At 42.4% G+C, this 25,399-nt stretch overlaps 2 protein-coding genes across 30 annotated transcripts in view; both read right to left on the bottom strand.

Moving 5' to 3' along the window:
- The window catches only part of LOC132870726 (protein NLRC5-like), a 930,547-nt gene extending 917,992 nt beyond the window's left edge, over window positions 1-12,555 (bottom strand). For 24 of the 25 annotated variants that reach the window (XM_060904530.1, XM_060904519.1, XM_060904535.1 and 21 more), the window contains exon 1: window positions 6,028-6,168. The gene's annotated coding sequence lies outside the window, so the exon portion shown is untranslated. Of the gene's footprint in view, window positions 1-6,027; window positions 6,169-11,948 lie in introns of those variants that run through there. The other variant, XM_060904521.1, reaches the window with a different exon arrangement.
- A 535-nt stretch (window positions 12,556-13,090) lies between these two features.
- LOC132870715 (uncharacterized) lies at window positions 13,091-23,196 on the bottom strand. 5 transcript variants are annotated; one of them, XR_009651188.1, is made up of 6 exons: window positions 23,054-23,196; window positions 22,662-22,948; window positions 22,309-22,541; window positions 22,094-22,221; window positions 20,541-20,749; window positions 13,091-13,462 (listed from the first exon to the last, which is right to left on the bottom strand). XR_009651188.1 is itself a non-coding variant. In XM_060904508.1 (5 exons), the coding sequence occupies exons 1-5, from the start codon at window positions 23,058-23,060 to the stop codon at window positions 13,437-13,439; spliced, it is 681 nt and encodes a 226-aa protein (XP_060760491.1). In that variant the 5' UTR covers window positions 23,061-23,196; the 3' UTR covers window positions 13,091-13,436. The 5 variants fall into 5 exon arrangements, 4 of the variants coding, with proteins under 4 accessions (XP_060760491.1, XP_060760489.1, XP_060760490.1 ...); XM_060904508.1 differs by lacking the exon at window positions 20,541-20,749; XM_060904506.1 differs by lacking the exon at window positions 13,091-13,462 and having other exon boundaries at window positions 20,373-20,749.
- Between the last annotated feature and the right edge of the window lie 2,203 nt (window positions 23,197-25,399).

Below are 25,399 nucleotides of genomic sequence, written 5' to 3'. Positions count from 1 at the left end.
AACACGAGGGTCTTGTACAATCTTAGGGGTTTTTTTTTTAGATGTTGTTAGAGTTCTAAATTCTCTTTAGTCTGACAAACACCTCCCTTCCTTCTGAAAGTCAGTTTTTCAAATCTTTCATTCCACCTCCTTCTTTACAAACTTTAGCTCCTAGATATGTAAACTCCTCAACATCCTCAATATCCTTTCCATCAATTGTTATCTCTGCTTGACTCCTCGCATTTATTCTCAGCACTTTCATCTTTCCCAGATTGATTTCAAGTCCCACCTGTCTGGCTTCTTCATCCAATTTCCTCGTTTTCTCTTGAATAAATGTTCTTTAGTAGCAGAGAGCAGGACAATGTCATCATCAAAATCCAAGTCATCAAGCGTTGATGTAAAACTTCCACCTTATCCCATTCTCATCTTGACCAACAGTCCTTCCCAATACCCAGTCCGTTACAAATCAAGAACAAAAATCCTGACATATTGCAGCCTTGTTTAACTCCGGTCTTAATGCCAAACCACTAACCTGTATCTCCCCAATCTTCTACGATAAGGTGGCGATCCCATGGGGTCACAGTTTAAGTACACTTGTCCATTTCGATTCAGTTTGAAGGTTTTCGTTGTGGATTAAACTTACCCATTTCTTTCTTCTCGTTTCCTTGACTGGCTGCTGATAAAAGCTCAAATCAGGTGTTCTCTTTGTTGTGGAGACACAGTAAGGCACACAGCAATTCACTTTAGGCACTGGTAAAACCGATTAGGAGTGTATGGGGTGTCAAGGAGGGCTGGTGCCCACTGTAGGGGGGCTTGCCATATCTTTTTCAGTACAGCTCGTCCTGCATTGGTTCCCACTTGGCACGCAACTCCCACCTGTGGCTCCACGAAGCTGTAGCATATGCAGCGGCCAAACCCCGGTAACCGCTTTGGCAGGCAGGCTGAACCAGGTGAGGGAAGCCAGTCGGGTCTCAAACCCTCCGGTGAGTTTAACAGGGTATGCCTACCCAAGCATGTGAAGACTAGAGTCAGCAGAGTGAGCGGCAGAACGACACCACCTCCATCTCGAAGCGTGATCGCTTCAAACACCTCCAGAAGCAGGCCCAAGCAGCACTACGTAAAATGCAGGATGAGTTGTGGGAGAAGGCGGCAGATGAAGTCCAAAGATACACCGACACGCAGAACTCCAAAATGTTCTTCAGCACCATCAAGGAAGGTCTACGAACCTGCCAAGCCATGTACCACCCCACTCCTGTCGGCAGATGGCTCAACCTTGCTGAAGGAGAAAGGCAGCATCAGCTCGCGATGGAGAGAGCATTTCAGTAACCTGCTCAACAGGCCTTCCACTGTAGACTCCTCTGCCCTCGATCTGATCCCACGAAAACCCACTGTCCATGACCTCGACCTCCCCCCCCTACAATGGATGAAGTCTTGAAGGCGATCGGACAGACCAGCTCAGGGAAAGTGCCCGGGATGGATAGAATCCCAGCAGAGATCTTCAAATCGGCCGGTCCTGTGGCCCTAGAAGCCTTCCACTCACTCCTCACCAGCATCTGGGAAGAAGACGACCTGCCCAAAGACTTTAGGGATGCCACGGTCGTCTCCCTGTTCAAGAATAAGGGCAGCAAGACTGATTGCGGCAACTACCGGAGCATCTCCCTCCTCTCCATTGCTGGGAAGGTCCTGGCTCGGGTCATCCTCAACCACCTGATCACCAACATCTCAGAAGGAAACCTGCCCGAGACACAGTGTGGATTCCGCCCAAACCACAGCACCATAGACATGATATTCACCGTCCACCAGGTACAGGAGAAATGCCTCGAGCAGAATATGGACCTATATGCAGTTTTTATAGACCTGACGAAGGTCTTCGACACGGTGAACAGGGAGGCCCTCTGGATCATCCTGTACAAGCTCAGATGCCCAGACAAGTTTGTGAACCTCATACGCCAGTTGAGGTCATGACAACATGACCAGGCAGGTTCTCTCAGACAGAGGTGTATCGGAGCTGTTCGACATCAGCAATGGTGTCAAGCAGGGGTGCATGCTGGCCCCAGTCCTCTTCAACCTGTTTTTCGCCTGCGTACTCAGCCATGCCGTCAGGGCCCTGGACCTCGAGGTGTACTTGCGATACAGGTTCGACGGATCCATGTTCGACCTCCACCGACTGAGCGCCAAAACCAAAGACTGAAGATTGTCCTGGAAGCTCTGTTTGCTGATGACTGTGCCCTCATGGCCCACAAGGAGTCTGACCTCCAGCTTATCGTAAACAAGTTCGCAGAAGCCTCCTGTCTCTCACCATCAGCCTTGGCAAGATGGAGGTCCTGTTCCAACCAGCACCTGCCTCCACCTCCCCCATCTCCATTGAGGGAACCCAACTGAAGAGGGTGGAGGAGTTCAAGTATCCCGGCAGCACCATCAGCAGTGATGGCAGCCTGGACAAAAGAGATGAGTGCCAGGATCTGCAAGGCCACTTGGTCGCCTCCGTGCACGCGTCCTGAACCAGGACAGCATCGAGCTCTCCACCAAGCTCAAGGTATACAGGGCCGTGGTCCTCACCAGCCTCCTCTACGGATGCGAGTCGTGGACCCTGTATAGACAACACCTTAAGCAGCTAGAGCGCTTCCACATGCGCAGCCTCCGGTCCATTCTGAACATCCGCTGGGAGGACCGGGTTACAAACCTCGAAGTCCTTGACCGAGCCAAGTCCACCAGCATCGAAGCCATGATCTTGAAAAACCAACTCTGATGGGTAGGACATGTTGTTCAAATGGAAGATCATTGGCTACCCAAACAACTGCTGTTCGGAGAACTGTGCTCAGGCAAGCGAAACCAAGGCAGGCCACAAAAACGCTACAAAGACTGTGTAAAGGCCAACCTTGCACACACTGGAATCGCCCCAAAACAGCTAGAACAACAAGCGCTAGACAGATCAAACTGGTGCACATTAACACAGTGAGCCCAGCTCAACTTTGAAGAAAAAAAAGACAGGAAGACATCACTGACACGAGAACAAGAAGAAAGAAGGCCTCAATTACGGAGCCGAATGACCCTGGATAGTTCCCCTGCGCTCACTGTCCCCGCACCTGCTGCTCAAGGATTGGGCTGCTGAGCCACCTCCGAGCCCACAGCAGAAGTAGTCAACCATAAGAGGACAATATCATCGTCGGATCACCAAGAAGAAAACCCGTTAGGCAGAACAATGCAGTGTTTAACAAAGACAAAAGTAAACAATATGGCGGAGCTGACCCAGGGTATCACCCATATTCCATTGCGGTAAACAAGCAATGACGTACTCAGGGATCAGGGTTATTGTGAGACCAATAAATACTGCTAAAACATGACTGTGAGAATGATGTGAAAATGGAAAAGAACATGAGAAAATAATCCTGTTTCAACAACTGTCCTAAACAGAAAGGAAGAAGAAATATACAAAAGAGAAAGATAGATTGTATAAGACAGGGGTGGGGAACCTTTTTCCTACCAAGGGCCATTTCGAGTTTAACAACATCCTCTGGGGGCCAAACTAAATTTAACCCATAACCTCTGCTGAAAATTTTAAGATGCAGCCCGTTTATTTTAGCTTTTTTTTCATGCTATTCAAATAAAAAAGCAACTTTATTGGTGTAACTTTGTTTTATCCCTTTTTGGTCTTCCCATTTTCTTTTTAAATTTTATCCACCTTGTTTTAATGCTCTGTTTTTAGTCTTGTGTTTTTATTGATTTTATATGTACTGATGTAAAGCACTTTGAGCATTTTATGTAATGAAGATGCTACAATATAATATTATTTTACCAAATTATTATATCTGGCCAACCTAATGTGAAGGCTGGAACTGCTTCTCTCTGGCAAAGCATCTGATGTCAGATGGTACAGATGACGATGCTACTCGCAGCTGGTTTTCCAGGTTTGGGTCAGTAAGTCTTGAGCAGAACCGATTCTTTGCAAGGGTCAGTTCTGAGAAGAACTGCTCACAGCAGTAGGTTGTCCCAAACAGTGATGCAAACTTCAGTGCATGTCTCCTCAGAGTGGGAAAATCCTCAGGATGCACATACAGTTTGTAGAACTCAAGCAGAGGAAGGTTGTTGTACCTAGCTTTGAGCTCACTGTTGCTTTGCAGCTCAAACAAATCCTCACTTTTAGTAGTGCCATGCATGGCTTGCAAAGACAGCATTTCCTCCTGCGTATCAAACTCAGCTGTAATTCCACGCACAAAAATGGAGAGTTGGACGGTATTTGTGACGTCTGCTGTCTCGTCACAGGCTAATGAGAAAAACTGAAAATCCCTCACGGTATCCTTCAGTGTTTTCTCAATGTCTTGTGCCATGTCAGTAATCCAATCAGAGACGGTTCATCGAGACAAACTGACACTTTGGAAAAGTTTCACTTTGTCAGGTGTGAGCAGTTCCGAGGCACTCCTTCACAAACTCCCCTTCTGAATGTGGTTTCAGTTTCTTGGTGATTAGCTCACTGACCACAAAACTAGCCTGTGTAACATTTTCTTGGTTACCTTGAGGTCTTGTGAATATTGCTTGTTGGGCACCCAAACTCCGCCAAAGAGCATTAATTTTATCCACACGCACTTGTCCTTTCAGCTCGTCCAGCTTGGCGTGTTTGGTGCTGTAATAGGCTCATCTGGAGCGTCTTTTCATCACTGCAAAGGCGCACCCACAAACTAAACAAACTGGCTTACCTTTTAATCCAGTATCTCACTGGGTTACAACAACTTGCGACAAATTGCGAACGTCATTCGCGAGAGTTTCAAAAGTGTTTTGAAACATTCGCAGGGCTTCTCAATTTCCTCGCATGAGTCGCAAAGTGTCAGTCCTTCGTCGCTGAAGTTTTGAACATGTTCAAAAAATTTGTGGGACAAAATTTCTCTCAAAATAGCCGCAGATGCGACGCTGGTGTCGCAAAGCCGTCACTAACCCTTCTCAAGTCAGTTTCCGTGAGACAGGAAGTGGGAATTCAGCCAGTATCTCACTGGGCTGTGACAGTCTGCGACTAGTTGGAGACACAACAATTGCGGTAAAATATGCGAATATCAATTCAGTGTGATTCCAAGTGAAAATTGTCGCTAATTCGCATATTTTATCGCAATTGTTGGGTATCCAACTAGTCGCAGCCCAGTGACACACGGGTTTAACTTCTATGAAAAAAATAATTGTTTGTCCATTTTTCCTGAAAAGTGCGACATTCTGCATCTACCTTTCTCTTCTTCATACTCGCCCTGGTGCGTTTTGGTGAAATAGTTAAACAGTCTGTCTGCTAAATGACGTGACGAGACCGCGCATGATCACGATCTGCTCGTGTGGGGTTCAGGACCCTGACCCGGAAATACAACCACTCGCCTATTTGATGAACTGTGGTCTCATTTTTTTCTGATTTTTTTTTTTTTTTGTGAGTAATTATGAATCATCTTGCAGGCCGGATCAAACGGAGATACATGACTTTCCCCACCCCTGGTATAAGAGAAAGACTGAAATAATATCCGGAAAAATTATTATAGCAGTAAAAGAGCCGTTCAAAAAAATAAATAAAAATACCAGAGACTGAACTGGAAAAGGAAAAAACAATAAGAATTAAGGGAGGAGCTATCAAAGATATGTAAGGAATGTGGGTAAAGGTGAGAAAATAAGAGGTAATGAAAGGGAAAAAGTCAGGAGATACTTTTCTTGGGGTAAATTTGATCGGATACGAAAAGTTTAACACAAACCACGGCGGGTGTGGCAAAACGGCCACCTCACGAGCTCTCCGGCCATTTCACACAGAGAGCGGTGGGTTCAAATCGCAGGGTTTTACCCGCATACACAAAGTAGTTTCCTGTCGCTAAAGTGCAAACTAACCAAAAAACGTTCTACAGCTGAATCGCCCCGAACTCTGAGTGTTTAATAGATGAGAAACTGAAGAGAGAAACTCGAATATAGAACACACAGCCGATAAACAGCAGCTTTACAGGGAAGATGATTTCAGTTCCGCATTTTTACTGCTGTTTTTACACGAGCTCAGTCAAATACAACCACATTTCTCTCCAACACAGCACTCACTTTTACTCAGCACTCCATGCTGGGCTTCATTAATCTCACCGGTTCCGCCTGGAGTTGGAGTTTTTATTATTATTTTCTCCCAACAGCAACATAACGGTGTCTCAGCTGAAAGAGAAACACTTTCGTTTCCAGAGGACTGATTCACTCCGAGTGATGTGTCATTCAGGGAATGAATCGACTCTTTGATTTGGCTCTTTTAGATGACTTAGTGATGGTCAGATGAATCTTCAAATCACGTGTCGAGTCCTGGAGCGCGCGCCAAATGAATCCCCGCATCGAGGCATCAAGTTGCATAAAACCACGTGACCACTAACAAACGACGCCTCGCGGAACAAGAGTGACGCTATTGGTTCGCCTCGGTTTATTTTTTTTTAATCTTTATTGAAAATAACAGCAACAAAACACAAATACAGTCATTAATACACACAAAAACAACAAACCAAGAGTCAGGGGGAGTTTTCAAATAAAGACATTAAATAATGAGCACAAATGAAAAGGTTTAGCAGCTTTCTTGTTTCTTGCTCTTTTAGACGGATTTTAAACTGAAGAAAGCAAACAGTGAAAGTGAAATGTTTACTTGTTTAGGGACTCGCTTGACGTTTTATTGTTCTGAAGTTACACTGCAAGTCCAGTCCACTTTAATTACCAAGAAATAGAATAAAAGTGCTGTCAATAATAATAATAATAATAATAATAATAATAATAATCTCACATAAAAGCTGTTTGTGAAAAAGACAAAAGAAGGCAGCTGAGAAAGGTTTCACATTTTATCCTGATTATCACATTATTATTTTTTTTTTTTGCACAGCTACAAATGACCTCCCTGTATATAACAGGTGTATCTGATACAGAGTGGAGTATGGGGGGGGGGGGGGCGACCCTGTAGAAGGATAAAGCGGCTAGAGATAATGAAATGAGATAAAAAAAATTCTACAGTATTTAGACACCTGACGATGACACACACATGAAAGCAGGAAAAGCAAAAGCATTCGAGCTCTTTGAAATAAATACATGTTATTTACCAGCTGGGAGGTCTGTATCGTGAAATACCGTGACCGAGGTCTTGAAAGTAGTGAGCGAGGCCCTCTGGGCCAAGGTCGGTATTAAAGGTCGAGGTCACGGTATTTCACCAAACGGACTGACCTTAAGCTGGTAAATAATATATTTATTTTTTTCTTTACCAAATTCTAACAGAAAACGAGAGCGCCCGAAAGGGGAAACTGAGCCAAGCCGTCATTTTGAATCCTCATTCACGGCTGTAATGCAGATTGCTTCCTCCTCAGTATACAAGTGCACTTCCATGGCAGGAAAAAAAACTACATTTTGCCGCCTATGTAGTTCCCCATTTATACAAATAGGAGTCATTCAGGATTCAGCCATGTTTTTGCTCGACCAAAGTTATACAGTATTATGACCTTTATATTACATAAATAAAGCCATTTGGTGAAACTTTGAAGAAGAGATTGTACTGGTTTAAAGTTTTTACCTAATGTAATATTATGTATTAGGATAATATGGTCCAAAATGGGCCTCATTAACTAATTAGATCAAACTGTTAGCAAGTTAGAGGGTTTTAGCTTTCTCCCAAAATGTTTTCTTTTATTTCTTCTTCCTCAGGGCAGTAAAACTCGCTTTCGTTGTGAACACTGTCGTTATCGCTATCCGTGCTGTAAAATTAATGCCATTTTGAATCCTCATTCACGGCTGTAATGCAATTTTTTTTTAATTTTTTTATTTAACCCTTGTTTAACCAGGAAAGGTCCCATTGAGCCACAATGGCTCTTCTGCCAGGGAGACCTGGCCAAGAATAGCAGGCAGATATTAATACAAAGACAAGGACAAAAACAAGACACTAAATAAAACTAAAAAAAACAGAAATTAAAATAATAATAATAATAATGATAATAATAAAAAAACATGGGACGTACACCAAATACACAACTGACAATGCAGCCAGGAATAATTAAAAACAAAAGACAAGAGAAAACAAGACGCACATAGAAGGTAAAACAAAAACTGAACAGCAATAAAATGATAAGAAGTGAAAACATGGGCACCCTATTTAAAAGCAATGGCAGTGCTCTATAAAAGTTGATTGTAAAAGATTTTTAAAAACACTGACAGAGGGAAGTGTCTCTAGGTGAAGTGTACTCTGTAGTTCATTCCACATATATGGTGCATAGTATGAAAATGATGTCTTGCCAAGTTCAGTTCTTATTGAGGGTACAGTCAATTGTAACTTATTTGTTGACCTTGTACTGTATACACTTGTGTGAAAAGAAAGCAGAGTCGAAATGTATTGAGGTAAGTTACCCAGTAGCGCTTTTAAAATAAAAATAAGAAAGTGAAATTTCCTTCTAAGAGAAAGAGAAGACCATTGTACCATTTCATGCAACAAGCAATGATGAACTCTATTTCCAGTCCCTGTGATAAAACGCAAGGCAGAATTATATACAACATCCAGTTTTTTTAGCAGTACTAGTGAGGAATGCATATAAATGATATCACCATAAATCTAACACGGATAAGAAAGTACTCTCTACCAACCTTTTTCTTGCTTTGTAAGGAAAACACTTTCTTTGTCTAAAATAAAATCCTAATTTAGGCCTGAGTTTCTTTAAGAGGTTTTCAATATGTGTACTAAAAGACAATTTATCATCTAGCCATATTCCTAAGTATTTATAGGAAGAGACTTTTTCTAACTGCGTTCCATTTGTGGTAATAATAGAGCTATTACAGGGTGTGTGAGCGCGTGTGAAAATCATGAATTTAGTTTTTTTAGCATTTAGAACCAACCTAAGTCCCACAAGAGAATTTTGTATCTGGTTAAAAGCAGACTGTAAGTAGTTCACAGCTTCCTGTACTGATGATGCGGAAGTGTACACTACTGTGTCATCTGCATAGAGATGTACCTTTGTGGGACTTAGACCCCTACCCAGGTTATTTATATATATATATATATATATATATATATATATATATATATATATATATATATATATATAAAAAACAAAATGGGCCCCAGAATTGATCCTTGAGGCACACCCATTTTTAGCTCTAGAGAGGATGAGGTGCAGTTATCAATGATCACACGCTGCATTCTACCACTCAGATAGTTAGAGAACCAGTTAATAACAGAGGGGCTGAAACCTATATCTTTTAATCTTTGTAAAAGAAGGTCATGACAAACAGAATACAAAAATGGCTTCCTCCTCAGTATACAAGTGCACTTCCATGGCAGGAAAAAAAACAACAACTACATTTTGCCACCTATGTAGTCCCCTATTTATACAAAGAGGAGTCATTCAGGATTCAGCCATGTTTTTGCTCGGTGTTAGTAAATTACAGGTTTTAGCTTTCTCCCGAAATGTTTTCTTTTATTTCTTCTTCCTCAGGGTAGTAAAACTCGCTGTGAACACTGTCATTATCGCCATCCATGATGTAAAATTAATGCTATTCTCCTGAGAAATGCTGGCAAAAATTTATAAGATTTTTGATAATCTTATAAATAAATCTTATAAAAAAGATAAATGTTGACAAAAAAAAAAATCTACTACGTTTGTTGTTGTGAACGAGCGAGTCGCCAGAGGTCCATAACCGGGATCCATACCATAGGATACGGACCCGCTCGCCAGCCAATCAGAGCACAGGATTTGGACCGCGAAAGAAACAAAGGCCATTTATTTCAGTAAATGCTGCACACAGTTTGATGGTAGTGATGGTCAGATGAATCAGAGTCTTCGAATCATGTGTCGAGTCTTAGAGCGCGTGACAAATGAATCCCTGCTTTGAGGCGAGTATCAAGTTACATAAGATCACGCGGTCGATGACAAATGAGGCCTCGCCACTATTCTGTCCCTGTGTCTGAAATCACACCCTATTCACTATACAGGGCACTACATAGTGAGGATGCTATTTTGTAATGCTGTCTAAAACCTTAGTGAGGATTATTTACACCCTATATAGTGCACTCAAAGTATCCCACAATGCATCATGAAAAGGAGTGTACAACGATTGTAACTAACCAAAGCAATATATCCCATCATGCATTGCAGTCACGCTGAAAAAAAAAATCAAAGTTTCAAACTTGATTGAATAAAAGGCAGCGGCAAAGAAGAAATTATTCAGCCTTGATTTAAACAACTGAAAGCTGTAGGTACTTTGTGTTGATTAATGTGAGAAATACGCTCAGTATAATATCACAAAAACACACGCATGTATTTATTTTGAAAACTCACCAGCCAAATGATCTGGCACATTTTAATTGTGCAACAATAATGATGTGAATACCAGCATGACGGTCTAGTGTCCGAAAGAGTTTTTTCATTTTACCAGTGAGCTCATTATATAGTCCTCTATACAGTAATTCCCTATATAGGGAGTAGTGAACGATTTCAGACAGAGGGTGTGTAAAATATCTGGAGAAGTCATAGCCCAATTGCTGGGTTTCACGGGATGTCACATTCGCCTCATTAGTTGTTCAAAACTTTAGCTGGTGGTCGACCAAACTGTACAGAGAAGGTGCATTGCTCCATGAAAAATGCCTTACGCTTGCGTTGTTGTAGGTTGTTCGAATAGGTCAAACCATGAAACTGATAAAAGTTTCTTCAGGGTTCCCCATGAGCTAATAAAAAAAAAATTTTAAAAAGGTGAACAAACACAGGATTTCACAAAAAGATGTTGAGAAAGGTGGCTTTTGAACCTCTCAGTGAAATCGAAGGGAGCCGAGTCGAAGCATGCTCGCGTTTACAGTGATCACTTGGTGAAAGGTTTGTATTTCCCTCTCAGCTATGGCCTTAGTGTTTTCCAAGTACTTTTCTTGCTGTGTCATTATTTTGCGGTACTTTTTTTAGTCACAAAGCACTAAAGTCCCCAGCTGTTTCTTTATTTCCTCCTCACAAATTCCATATGCATGAAGGTCGTGACAAAGTTCTTCCCCAGCCGTACAGTTACAATGCGCCGTGATCACTTCTCCGACTTGTTTAACTAAGATCCAGGTCTTTAAAGGGGTTTCTGATGATCTTTGTGAATGATGTATCTGAGAGATAAGAGCCAACACAAATGAGAATCAAGTGAACTGCTGCTTGTTTGCACTTCAACTTGCAGCGCTTTGTTGTAAAGACGTGAACGAAAAGCTTAAAAAAATATTTACTCGGGCAAAAACAATACAGGATTCATTGGGCAGTGACTTGATCCCAAGGTCCTTTACCCAGCAATATACAAAAAAGTCAGAAGCCTCCATACTCTTCCACGCTTTCATGTGTTTTGCGGTGTAGAAGGACGTCTGCAACACTAGATAGTTCGAGATGTCGGGGAACTCGACTGAAGGGTAGTTTTTGAGATCGTATGACAAATCCTTCTTTCCCAGACTGTAGGGGTCGATTCCATTGCACATAGCAATCTTCTGAATAGATCTAAAGCCAGCAGTGGCTTCTAGATTATGAGCAGACTCTGATAAGTTATCACTAGCTGTTTGCACTACAGCAGCCGTTTAAACCACCAACAATTTCACTTCTGGTAAAACCGCTAAGAAAAGTCACGTGACTGAAACCCAGCAATACGACTGGCAAATGAGCTCTTCAGATATTTCACACGAGATCAGTGATTTCCTAAACCGCTAACACGCATGCGTGAACTTGAGAAGTAGTTTCCTGTTTGCTGTAAGTAACGCGAAAACTACCCCAAAAATCTTTCACAGCTGAATCTCCCCGAACTCTGAGTGTTTAATAGATGAGAAACTGAAGAGAGAAACTCGAATATAGAACACACAGCCGATAAGCAGCAGCTTTACAGGGAAGATGATTTCAGTTCCGCATTTTTACTGCTGTTTTTACACGAGCTCAGTCAAATACAACCACATTTCTCTCCAACACAGCACTCACTTTTACTCAGCACTCCATGCTGGGCTTCATTAATCTCACCGGTTCCGCCTGGAGTTGGAGTTTTTATTATTTTTCCAACACCAACAAAACGTCGTCTCAGCTGAAAGAGAAACTTTCACTTCAGAACTAATTCACTCCGAGTGATGTGTCGTTCAGGGAATGAATCGACTCTTTGATTCGGCTCTTTGAGATGAATTTTAAATTGAAAAAGTAAACAGTGAAATTGAAATGTTTACTCGTTCAGGGAGACTCTTGGCGTTTTATTGTTCTGAAGTTACACTGCAAGTCCAGTCCACTTTTAATCACCAAGAAATAGAATAAAAAGTGACAGCACAGTGGTGTAGTGGTGAGTACTGTCAACTCACAATAAGAAGGTTCTGGGTTCGAGCCCAGTGGCTCTTTTAGATAAATTTTCAATTTACTGTCATTAATAATAAATAAATAATAATAATTTCACATAAAAGCTGTTTGTGAAAAATAAAAAAAAAAGAAGGCAGTTGAGCGGCGGCACGGTGGTGTAGTGGTTAGCGCTGTCGCCTCACAGCAAGAAGGTCCTGGGTTCGAGCCCCGGGGCCGGCGAGGGCCTTTCTGTGCGGAGTTTGCATGTTCTCCCCGTGTCCGCGTGGGTTTCCTCCGGGTGCTCCGGTTTCCCCCACAGTCCAAAGACATGCAGGTTAGGTTAACTGGTGACTCTAAATTGACCGTAGGTGTGAATGTGAGTGTGAATGGTTGTCTGTGTCTATGTGTCAGCCCTGTGATGACCTGGCGACTTGTCCAGGGTGTACCCCGCCTTTCGCCCGTAGTCAGCTGGGATAGGCTCCAGCTTGCCTGCGACCCTGTAGAAGGATAAAGCGGCTAGAGATAATGTGATGTGTGATGTGATAGCAAAGAAAATACAGAAAACACACCACTCATCCTTTCCAAACAGTAACAGCAACCTGTTAAGTGTTTTAAATACAGATAGAAATTGAAATGTAATTGGAAGTCATATATCGAACCGTACAGTCTCAGAAATCCTCTATCCCAGCAATTAGTGACAGGAAGTAACCGATTACCCATAATCCTCAAACGCTCAGTGTGATGTATCTCAGGTGTACCTCACGTCCAGACACTGGATTCTCCTGTCTTTCTCTGAGAGCTGGTTCTTCAGAGCCTGAACCTCAGGAGAGACAAAGTTGGGCTTCTGCTGAGGGTCCAGAGTCTTTATCACCTGTCCATCCACCCACCCTTATTTTACCAAAGCCGTTTCTATAGTAACGATAGTGTGTTAGAACAAGCACTGTGATTTGCAGCTGCATCACTGTCAGAGCTGCTGTTATATAACCTTCAACTCATCAGAGAAAATACATTTCTGTGAACGTTTGCTCCTCGTGATTGCTTTGGACTGCAAGGTGGACAGCTGTCTGGTCTCCCAGGGTACTTTGCTTCTTCTCGCAGCTGACTGTGCAGCCCAGCACCAACTGCACCAGCCGACCCAGTTCTGTCGCATCCCCCATCTCCCCAATGAGAGAAACATCTGGAACATGTTCATCCACTACCTGCTGTCCCAGCACCTGGGGAGGGAATAAACACGTTTTAGAGAAGCATTTCTCTCATCTCTGTTGGATTTGTGTGTTGTGTCCAGGACGAGTCGCCTGTTATATTGATGAGGCTTGACAACAGACTTCATTTATAAACGTAACTTTACTGTTTGTCTACTCAACTCACAGCCATAACACAGAGTAGCATCCAAAACCCGCTTCTTGTTTTTCCGTAACACGTCACACACCTACGGGTACCTTTAAGGCTCACAAGCCTATTACATTACATCCCCTTTTTTATGCATTTTTAAGTTAACATGCATGAGAGTCTGTTCACTTTGTTGACTTAACCTGTGAAAATATATGTCTTAAACACTTTACCAACATTAAATGTACCCAAAAATTTTACACACTGAAAATGTTGCAAACTACTGTGAAAATAGCTTTCATATAGACAACCATGTACTTCAACATCTCTGAAACCATAACAAGTATAACAATACACATTCATTAACTTGTGCCTTTACTTAATCTACTCTCTGTATCTAACAGGTAGTCTCACTTGTCTACTGGATCTGGTTCGACAGGAGTGTTTCAGATTGTTCATTCAGTGTCTCTTTTTTGTTTGCAACGACAGTGTGCTCAGCTGAACCTGTGTGTTTTGCATGTCCATCATTTGTGTCACAGGGTTTCATCCCTGAGTCTGTGTTCAGGTTGAGGTCCTGTGCATCTGTGACATGAAAGGTTTACATCAGTTTTTCACAGATACTTTGTTTCTTCTGTACAGTCTCCCATCAGGTGTACAAACCACAAAAGATTGTGGTTGGTCATGTTTGTGCAAGACTACTGCTGGCTGCCAGGTCCCTCCTTTTTGCACCCTGACATTTTCTCCAGCCTGCAGGTCAGACAGTGTCTTGGTTTGTCTGTCAAAATATAGTTTTTGTTTCTCCTGCTTCTCTTACAGCTGGCTGTGTACTCGGACAGCACCCTCTGGAATAAGGAGTGAGGCTGAAGTTGGCAGTTTCCCTTTTAGCCGCCGTCCCATTAGTAGCGGGCTGGTGATAATCCTACTCCTTCCAGCGGTGTGTTGCGATACTCCAGTAGTGAAATGTAGGGGTCACCATTAACTTCTGATTTCTTTCAGCAGATTTTTAATCGACTGTCCTTTCTGCTTGACCGTTTGACTGAGCATGACCAGGACTGGATGTGTTGTGCTTGAATTCCCAATTTTCTGCAAAGTCTTTGAACTCAGCACTGGCATACTGAGGACCATTATCAGAGATGACATCATCAGGAATGCCATGCCTTGCAAACATTGATTTTAGTGGGACTATGACACTACTACTGGTGCTGTCTCAACTTTACTATTTCAGGGAACTTGGAGAAATAATCAACACAAAGCAGAAACTCAGATCCTTTGAAGTGAAAGAGATCAGTCCCTACTTTCTTCCACGGTCTGTTTGGTACAGGGTGTGAGAGTAGCGGCTCTCTTGGGTTGCTGTTACAGTTCTCATTACAAGTGGGACACTGTGACACCATCTCTTCAATGTGTGTAAACGTGTGGCCAATACAAAACACCTCTGGCTCTTTCTTTGCACTTCACAATTCCTAAGTGTGAGTCATGGATTTTGTTAAGCATATCTTGTCTCAGCTGATGTGGAACAATGAGCTTTGCTGCTTTGAACATCAGCCCAGATGTGTGTGTGATTTCATCTCTAAATGTCCAGTAGGGCTGAATTTCTTTTGGTACTGCACTTTTTTCATTCGGCCAACCTCTTAATGTAATGTCTTTCAGTAACTGCATTTCGGGGTCATCCGCTGTTGCTGCACTGAACTTGTACAGTTTTTCCTCCGACACGGGTAGATGATGTGTGGTCATGTTCACCTCTAATTCTTTCTCCAGCAGCTATTCATTCTTCTCATTGAGGAATGCTCGACTCAATGCATCTGCAATGTGCAGTTCCTTGCCTGGTCGATACGATAGGTGACTTTAAGGCTGTATCTTTGCAGCCTAAGCAGCATTCTCTGAAGTCTCATGGGAGCTTGGTGCAAGGGTTTTTTGAAAATACTCTCCAGCGGCTTGTGGTCATTCTCAACCGGAATGTTTTTTCCATACACATACTGATGGAATTTCTCACATCCATAGACAATGGCGAGTAGTTCTTTTTCAATTTGCGCATACCTGCGCTGACAATCAGTGAGAGCCCTCGACCCATAAACTACTGGTTGTCCATCCTGCAATATGACTGCACCGATGCCTTCTGAGCTGGCATCTACTGACAGTGTCGGTGGTTTGTTAACATCATAAAACTTCAGGGTTGGAGCATTGGTGACCAGCTGTTTAAGATGCTCAAAACTCCTCTTTTGTGTTTCTTCCTAGTGCCACTCCGGGTCACCTTCAAGCAGCTTTCTTAAAAGGTGCACTGATGTCTGACAGGTTTGGAATGAACTTTGCGAGGTATTGAATCATCCCCATGAACCTCAGCAGTTCCTGCTTATTCTGTGGGTCTGGGAGCTGTGTCACTGCTCTCACTTTTTCCTCATCTGGTCTCAGTCCACTGGCGCTGAGTGTGTGTCCGATGCATTTAATTTCTTTTGTCCTGATAAAGCACTTGTTTTTGTTCAGTTTCAGGTTATTCTCTTTTGCTCTCTCCAGCAACAACTTCAATCTGTGGTCGTGCAATGCCACAGAGTCTCCCCAGACAAGTAAGTCATCAATGATGTTCACAACTCCATCTAGCCCTTCAATCATCTGCGCACTAGCCCTCTGAAACACCTCTGGCACCGATGAGATCTCAAACGGTAAACGTAGGAATCTGTATCTTCCAATGGGGGTATTAAATGTGCAGAGCTTTGAGCTTTCATCATCAAGTTTTATCTGCCAAAAGCCCTCATTGGCGTCTAGTACTGAGAAGTACTTAGCGTTTGGCATATGGGTAACAACCTCCGGTAAACGTTTTTCATGGGGGGGTTCATGGGGATGATTCAATACCTCGCAAAGTTCATTCCAAACCTGTCAGACATCAGTGCACCTTTTAAGAAAGCTGCTTGAAGGTGACCCGGAGTTTACCGGAGGTTGTTACCCATATGCCAAACGCTGTGAGTAATGGGTAATGCTCCCGTTTAATTGCTTGGTTTAAGTCTTTTGGGTCCATACAGATACAAATTTTCTTGGGTGTGACCACTGTTACCATACTGTTAATCCACTCTGTTGGCTCCATCTGCCTGGTTATTACTCCCAATTTCTCCATGTGCTGTAGTTCCTCAATTACTCCATGTCTGAGTGCTACAGGAATCCTTCTGGGAGCGTGCATGACAGGTGTACCAGTGTGGTCAATCTGTATATGATGCTGACCAGGTAAGCAATCTAGTCCGGTGAAAAGATCCTCATAGTCTTTAAGGAGGTCATTTTCCTTTCCAACATCATGCATCCTCTTCACTAAGCCTAGTTTCACACATGTGGCTCCTCCCAGTATAGCCGGAACATCATCTTGTGTGATTCAAACTCAATGGCCGAATCCCATTTCACCCCTTGGACGTACCCCTTGGCCCTTCCCCTCCATTTTGCGCGTTCACGTGAAGGGGTAGGGGTATCCCAATCCCAGTTAACGCGGAGGGGTAGGGGAAGGGGTAGGGCTTCTGTACCCCTCCAAACGGAGATTTTCCTGGAGCTGACTCCGAACGAAGGGGTTTGAGTGATTTCCCACAATGCCATGCGGATTTCAGCGAGATTTCATGCGGATTTCAGAAAGATGGCGGTTCCCGCGGCGAAAGATTGTCATAAATGTATTTTCTCCATTATTTACGTGTTTTAAGTTGTTATCCAGAGGAAACACGCCGCTTGATTCGCTTTCGAGCTGAGAATGAGCAGCGATTTCTGAAATCCAAGCTGCTGCTAAAAAGCTTTGGGAGTGAGTATTGTTTTCGGTTGCTTGACTGTGTACGTTTTGTTCTGTTATTCTCGCTTTTATTGTTTACATGAGTGTTCTGACACCTCATTCGGTCGGATGTGGTGCACGAAGCGCCAAAGATATCCCATTCAGTGGTGTTAGTTATCACACCCTGCCAGCAGAGATTTCTGGTTCTGCGTCTCGCTCTGACTGTAGCGGCTGGTCGCAGCCAATGACGCATTTGGACGCGTTTTGCTAACGTAAACGCTGACGGAGGTACGCGATGACGTATGCGATCGTTGAAGGGCTATCCCAATATGTAGGGGTTGAATTTCAAGCCCTATCCCTTGTAGCTCAGTTTCAAGGGGAAGGGCCAAGGGGAAGGCGGAGGGGAAGGGGGAGGGGTAGAAATTAGAATTGGGATTGGGCCAATATTGTGCTTTTGGCCTTTGTATTGACATGTTAATGCTCTTTTGTCCAGTGGTGCTATCTTCTGGCCAAAGAAGGCAACAAGCTTACTATTACTAACACTGAGTTTTCCTCTGACATCCAGCGCATTTAAGGTTTTAACTGACATTGCATTGCAGTCTGCACCTGTGTCCAGTTTAAAAGTCACAACTTTGTTTATTTTCAGTCTTTCAGTCCATTTTTCTTCCTCGGTTTCTGTTTGTGCCGACTCCATCACTCTTTTGTGTTTCTCATGCTCCTTTCTGACTGTGCCAATAAATGTCATTTTCTTCCTCACTTTGCTCTGTTGCATGCACATTCTTTCTCTGTTGGTGCTGCCGACTCTGTGATCTGCACATCTTAGCGAAGTGATTTTTCTTGTTGCATGTTTTACATGTTTGGCCAATAGCCAGACATTTTTTAGTTCCATGCTTGAAACCACATCTGCTGCAACTTGACTCATTTTGTTCTGTGTTAGCTTTCACTTTATCTTTTTGTCTGACAGTCCATACTCTTAATTTCTACTTCTTCTGTCAGTGCCTTGACTTGGCTGGTTGTTATTTCACTTGCACGACATATCAATGGCTTTTTCTAGGGTCAGATCTGCTTCCCTTAACAGTCTCCCTCTCACTTGGTCGTCAATAATACCACAAACAATTCTGTCACATACCAGGGAGTCGTGCAACAGTCCAAATTCACAGTCCTTGGCCTTATTTTTTTAAATCCGTTACATACAAATCAATGGACTGACTGCTTCTGGGCTCATGTGAAGAACATGTGCCGTATGCAAGGTAAGTTTTTTCCTTGGCTCACAATAGTCCTGAAACAACTTCAGCATGTCTATTTTGTCTGTCTTTCTCGCTGTCCGCGAAGACAAACGTATTACATACTTTAAATCGCCTCCTCTCCCGCGACGTGAAGAAACGTTGCACACTGCACCTTCTCGGATTTCTCCGCGATGCCACTGGCAGTACAGAAGAGCTCAAAACGCTGACTCCAGTTCCCCCAATTTTTGGCAAGATTGCCTTAAACACAAACTCGTTGGTGGTTGAAACTGCGCCATACCGTCACTCTTCTTCCGCCTTTACTTCTGACACCACGTTATATTGATGAGGCTTGACAACTGACTTCATTTATAAACGTAACTTTACTGTTCGTCTACTCAACTCTCAGCCATAAACAGAGTAGCATTCAGAACCCGCTTCTTGTTTTCCCGTAACACACCTACGGGAACTTCTAAGGCTCACAAGCCTATTACATTACATCGCCATATTTACTTTTTGATGATTTTGACTGGTCTAACAAAGGTGTTTTTATGGGGATTATAAAACAGCAATAAAAGTCAGATATATTAAAAGGTGCAGTAGGAGATTTTGGAATAACGGTTCCACAAGCCATAGTTTGAAAAGAAACACTCCCGCCCTCACCATGCTCCGCCCCCCCGCGTCTCCACCCCTCCTCCCCCTTATAAAGCCTGAGAAAACGAGCCTTTATAACGGGTGTCTATTGCGTTACACACCAGTGGAGCTCGTTAAGTTAGAGTGTAGAGAGCTTGGAAAAATAGCTCAAACTTTCTCATTTAAACTATGTTTTCAGCCCCAATTTTCACTCCACACACACAATTTTCTCAAAAGTAGTAGCCACACTTGTCCTGATTCACACAATGTGCCTACCTACACGATAGGACTTGCAGTTTTTGAATGAGAAGCCTGAAAGTGAGGAGAGGACAGCCGCGCAGCCACATAGACTGCCATTATAAACTTGGCAGAAAAGTCACTTGTTTTTAACTCGCTCTAGTGACCTCATTTTTTAGACTACAGACAAAAAAATTACATCAGTGTGTTCAGGAGAGCCTTGTGGCACTCACTGTGAAATAATTTTGTGAATATCTCCTTCCGTTTTCGTGTAAATCCCCGTTGTTTGGAGGGAGCGCTCTGAGGGAAAACTGCCCTTTTTCTGTGCATTTCTGTCTCTCGCTGCTCAGCGCGCGGGTGGGGGAGGGGCTGCTCAGCGCGCGGGTGGGGGAGGGGCTGCTCGCGCTCTCACACAGGGCGGCCATCTTACCACAGACAAGGGGTATGAAGACTTATGCAAGCACAGCACAGCCCAGCACTCACATTATGATTTATAGGAAATCAAAATACTGACTAATTGACTTTAATTGTAGATGTTTATATCAGTATGTTTAGTTTTATTTTAACTGCACATTGGAGCCTAGTCAAATGAAATTTCAATCTTCTGTGCTAACATATATTGACTTTGACATGATAATCAGCTTTGAATGTTCTTTTTGTAAATGTAAAGATATCTTTTTATCCTTGGAAGTATAACCACATGTGATTAACTAAATGCTTTTTTTGTCACAAACTACCGTGAGTCGCTGTCACTGTTTTATACTATTACTTACTCGGGCAGTGCATTTGTTATTATGCTATGATGTGAGTGCATTAGGTTTTTGAGGTGGATGAAGTATTTCTGAAGTTTCAGAAGTGAGTAAGCTGTTTATTTAGCTTCCCCCTACGGCCCTATCACATGTAAAAATATTTTCACTAAAAATTGGAAATAAATTGTATGGTTATTTGTCCTAAGGCCGCAGTTATCCATAAGCTGGGTGCGATTTGCTGGGGGGGGGGGATCATCCCCCCCTCTGGTTTTTATCTCTGCTGAAAAAAAATCCTCGGGGACAACCCCGTCAATAAAACAAACAAACCAAAAAAAAAAGTTGACATGACAGGCATGTTGTGACAGTTTTCTATGGTCTACATTGCACTCACTTTCAAAATGACCCGAAGTGGCAGCTTTGATGTTCACGAACGTCCCCAGCAAATAGATACATTGTAGATAATAACAATATCCAGAGTGTGAACATGGATTTAGCGCCATGAATCACATCCTTATTGATGAGCGCAACAGAATGAATGTATCCACACTGACAGCCTTCTTTTCCTCGCTGTCAATGGGCCAGACGTGCGTTCCTTCCCTGCTGAGAAATTCGCAGAAATGTGGATTAAAGAAAGGCGAAACGCGGCAGATAGTGCACCGACGGGAAAGCAGAAAAGGCCACATGAACTGCGCCATCAGAGCAAACTGTTCATTTAGTATTCATGCATTTTAGTGATTTTCAAGTCACTGTCCATGTAATCCGGAGGGAGAGAAACATCACAGCAACGCGACAAGCAATGCGAACTTTGTTGTGTGTTAGTGTTCGTGTATTTAGTCAGAGAGATAGGAAGATGTGTTCGTTTTCATTTAGTGTTATTCATTTGATATCATCGGATGTTATTGAGCTGTTAGCCTATTGTTACCTTAATTTTGTGACGTTTCATGATTTAAAAAAAAAAAATCCCCCCTTCTGGTTTTTTGACAAATCGCACCCTGTCCATAAGTATGCAGTGTTAGGCTTCTCACAGCATAGGAATTTCAGCATGCATCCTGTCTTACAGTCTGTAGTATACTGAAATATTTTTGCCAAGCTATGCGTATTTTTTGAAAACATAAAATGATTATTCATCATTAATATCATAAATACATACTTCCGTTTGTTTTTTTTAATATAACAAACCTTTTGAATATTTGAATATTTTATATAACAAACGTTTGAATATCGATTGAAATTTGAGGAAGTTACGGTCATCTGAAAAGTACATATTGCTACCAACACAATGTAATGGGTAAGCCAGCTGTCGGAGGTAAGATGGCCGCCATGTGCGGACGTTCGACTTCGTTGACGGGCAACGGGGACGAGGCATCTAGTCTTCTATGTAAATCTATGCACACACACACAGAAGGGATGGGCTGCTCGCGGGCTTCAGTCTGATTGACGTGTCAGTATCTAATCATTTTGAGGTGGTTACCTCGATAGGATTTGATGGCGTTTTTCCTTTATTTTACACTGTAGACTGGATTAAAATATTTCATTTTTGGGTCAAACCTTCTATTGTACTGCTTGCAACATGGGTGTGAGGAGCTTTTCAAGCAATATGGTAAAAAATACTCCTGAAAAAAATCTTGTACTCCACCTTTAAGGCTCTGTTTTCACACAGCCTTGTGCATGACGTGTTTAACTGATGTGTGTGATTGAAGTGATTATCACACATACATGTTGCTCATTTGTTTGGGAATAGTCTGCTTATTTTCAGTAAAGGAATGAGCTGACAGATCCCAGTGATTAAAACCGTAACTGGAAATGAATCTTGTCTTTATGATGCCGCCACTGAGCTGCCAGAATTGATTTGACTTGACACAGAGGCTCCAAACAAGCTCAATGAAAAAGAGGGAGATCTCCCTCCACTCACCCCAGAAAATAGAGAGAATTTTAAGTACTTACCTTCTCTTTCTGTCACATCAGTCCTGTGTAATGGATTTAGAATTCTTACTGACTTCAATATTGGGTTTCCAAAGGGAAACTTCTTTAAAAACTTTTCCACAGCAGCAACATATGCAGCTCTTACACTCCTGTAAGAGAAAAAATTTCACCATTTAAGAGAAAAGCACATACTATTATAAGCACAAAAAAGTTCAATATTCCAAGCTAAAACTTACCTATAGAAACAGGTAATAATCGCAGGATCACAGTCCTCACTGATGGATTCCAAGTATCTGGAAGCTTGTATGCCAATGGTGAGATCATCAGATTTCTGCTGTTCTTCACACTTATAATCTACTTTTGATAGGTCATCAATATTCACAGCATCCACTTTCATGAAGTTCAGAACGTAAGCCTTCAAAAGACCCTCTGTTTCCTTCTCTAGCTCAAGTACACGACAGTCATGAGACTAAAAAGAGAGAAATTAATGATACCATTTTTATTCTAAGTTGAAGTGTAAAGAAGTATGGAGGGAATGAAATATTATGTGATGATAATCTTTTACCCATAAAGGCAAAAATATACTTACCTGAAAGAGAATATTGAACTTATTCAACTTTGTGAGAGCATACTGGAGAAAGTAATACATGAGCTTCATCTCTTCACTTACATAGGCATCAGCACATCGTTTGACATGACCAGGCTTTTCCTTGTCATCACTGCTGTTAAAGTAAGCTTGTAATGCTGGCCACTGGGAGAGGGTTCTAGCAACACATCTTTCCATCGACAGCCATCTTTGACACATGTTTAAGAACCTCCTCCATGTCGACTCCTGTGAATATTTGGAACTCTTTATATTCCTCCCTTCTTCTGGAACTGGAAAAAAGGCAGCCTTTTAAAATAACTGATAATGGAGAGCAAAATTGAAAGACTTAAGCCTCAGTGATATTCTACTTTTTTACAAGAATTTGTATAACTTACCTTCCATGAAAATAATAGTAGGTCTGCAGTTGACTTGCTGAACTTTAGGGCTGCGGTTGTCGTGAACGGTTTTGCGCTCGGGTTTCCGTCGGTTGGGGTTTATAGCATCAACAAAGCTGACTTTATGTTAGGACTGTTAATGTTATAGTCATATTGTCTGTTGTTGCCCAAATGAGGATGGGTTCTCTTTGGAGTCTGGTTCCTCTCAAGGTTTCTTCCTCATGTCGTCTGAGGGAGTTTTTCCTTGCCACCGTCACCACAGGCGTGCTCATTGGGGATAGATTAGGGGAAAAATTAGCTCATGTTTTAAGTCGTTCAAATTCTATAAAGCTGCTTAGCGACAATGTTTATTGTTAAAAGTGCGATACAAATAAACTTCACTTGACTAGTAGGTATCAATGAGCAGATCTTCTACTGGTAGGTGGAGTGACTTTTTATGAGACTGTTGGCACAGAGGTTTTCAATATGGGAAACACAGCCGAGGTCAGGTACTTGGGAGCCTGTTGCTCGTCTTACACGGGAGAGTACAGAATTGTTCTTGCCCACCATGACACTTGCATTGTCAGATGAAAATCCTTTGACGCTTGACCAGGATATATTGTGATGTCTGTAAAATATACAGTAAATAATGTCCTTAGCACAGAAAAAAGAAGAAGAAGTAGTAGTAGTAGTAGTAGTAGTGGTAGGTAGGCCTATCATTAGATTGACTGACAGAATTTAAGGACTGGGATAAAAAGCTATCCTGTTACCTGTTAATAATTATTATATTATGGGAAAAACACTTACTGTAGTGCGTCTTGTAGAGTTGTGAACAAGTTTGGAGCAGTCGGTATATTGCACACTGGAATGCCTAGAAATCTGTTTTCAACTCTGAAGGTCCTTGTCAAGCAGTCGGACCATGATGGCACAAGGTTTATCATCTGACCCCTTGTTGGACTCCTCCATCATGATGGTGATCGGGCCCTCTTGAGCAGTTTCCACAATGTTTTCCATATAGTGAGGAGCAGGAGCCTTATTGATTGTAGCTGCGTTTTTTGTGTGTCCACACTGATATTTTTCTGCTATCCTGCTGTCTGGAAAAGCTGCCTTCACAAGCCGAGTTATATAGTCAGTATTCTGCCATTGTTAGTTGTTGTGAACTTGGCAGATAGCTAACAGAATTCTTCAATGAACACTGAGTCAGCAAAGAAAGAAAAGCACAACTTTATTCATCACACACTTGTGAAATTCCTCTCTGCATTTAACCCATCTGAAGCAGTGAACACACACATGCGAGCAATGAGCGCGCACACACATACCAGTGGGCAGCCATGCTAACAGCGCCCGGGGAGCAGTTGGGAGTTCAGTGCCTCGCTCAAGGGCACCTCAGCCCAAGGCCGTCCCATATTAACCTAACCGCATGCCTTTAAAGCCGGATGTGAGTGAGGAAAGGGGGAATGTTGTGCTCTTTATTGTTGTTGTGATGATTAACACTATTTCTCTTTTCTTTTTGAACCCAATCTCCCTTTATCACCTTCTCAAAGGTAAAACTGTATATCCGGTGATGAAGTGCACCGGCGCGGGTGGTGGACCCTCAAAACTGACATGAACATAAAACAAAACTTACGTGAAAATATATTTGTTTATTTGTTTTCATTTGGCTCTGCTGATTTTATATGTCATGTTTTAGATGTAGGATGATGAGGGCTACATTTTAGTTATTTAAAAAAGGATTTAATTAAAACTTATAACTTAATATGTAGCCTAGTGGACCATCAGAATTTTTTTTGTCGTGACGTTGACGTTCAGCTTTTCAGCGCGCGAAATTACAACAGGAAGCGAGTACGAGTCGACCGTCTGTAGAGAAGAGTAAGAGTTAGTTAGTTAGTTGATACTTAATAGTTACTATGTCTCAGAAGAGAACCGTGTGGATTTAAGTGGAATAATTGCGAGGAGTCATATGATCAAGACAGCGTTTTAAGGTAAGGCCATTTGGTTATTAATTTTGCCCGCTGTGTCGTGTTCACTTGAGCCTATTTGGTATGCCTTGAACAAGTGCAGGTGTTGCTAGCATCGTGCTTTGAAGTTGACTCAGATGTAACTACAGTCTTAAAAAACGTTCGTTTAAAACGGTGTGTCCATGCTCATCATGTTTTACTTTTACTTTTCTTAATGGAGAGTGTGAAATACCGCTGCATCACTTTTATGAGTGATTTTTGCAATAGAACACTAAGTTAGTGTCACTAACCCATAGTAGTAGGATGAGTGGGTTTGTGGATTTCGGTCTGTTGATTGAGAGAATCATGGTGTTTGTGTTGTTCCAGCGAGAGTGTTGTTCTGTTTCGTGTGTGTGTGTGTGCGTGCGAC

Source organism: Neoarius graeffei, chromosome 22, assembly GCF_027579695.1.
Source record: "Neoarius graeffei isolate fNeoGra1 chromosome 22, fNeoGra1.pri, whole genome shotgun sequence".
Classification (NCBI taxonomy): Eukaryota; Metazoa; Chordata; class Actinopteri; order Siluriformes; family Ariidae; genus Neoarius; species Neoarius graeffei.
This window is presented reverse-complemented; position numbering and strand designations above follow the sequence as displayed.

Coding starts and splice junctions, on each gene's coding strand:
- LOC132870715 (XM_060904506.1), bottom strand. Junction 22,542..22,661: donor AGTTCAATATTCTCTTTCAG/GTAAGTATATTT, acceptor CTCTCTTTTTAG/TCTCATGACTGTCGTGTACT. Junction 22,222..22,308: donor ATTATTACCTGTTTCTATAG/GTAAGTTTTAGC, acceptor TTTCTCTTACAG/GAGTGTAAGAGCTGCATATG.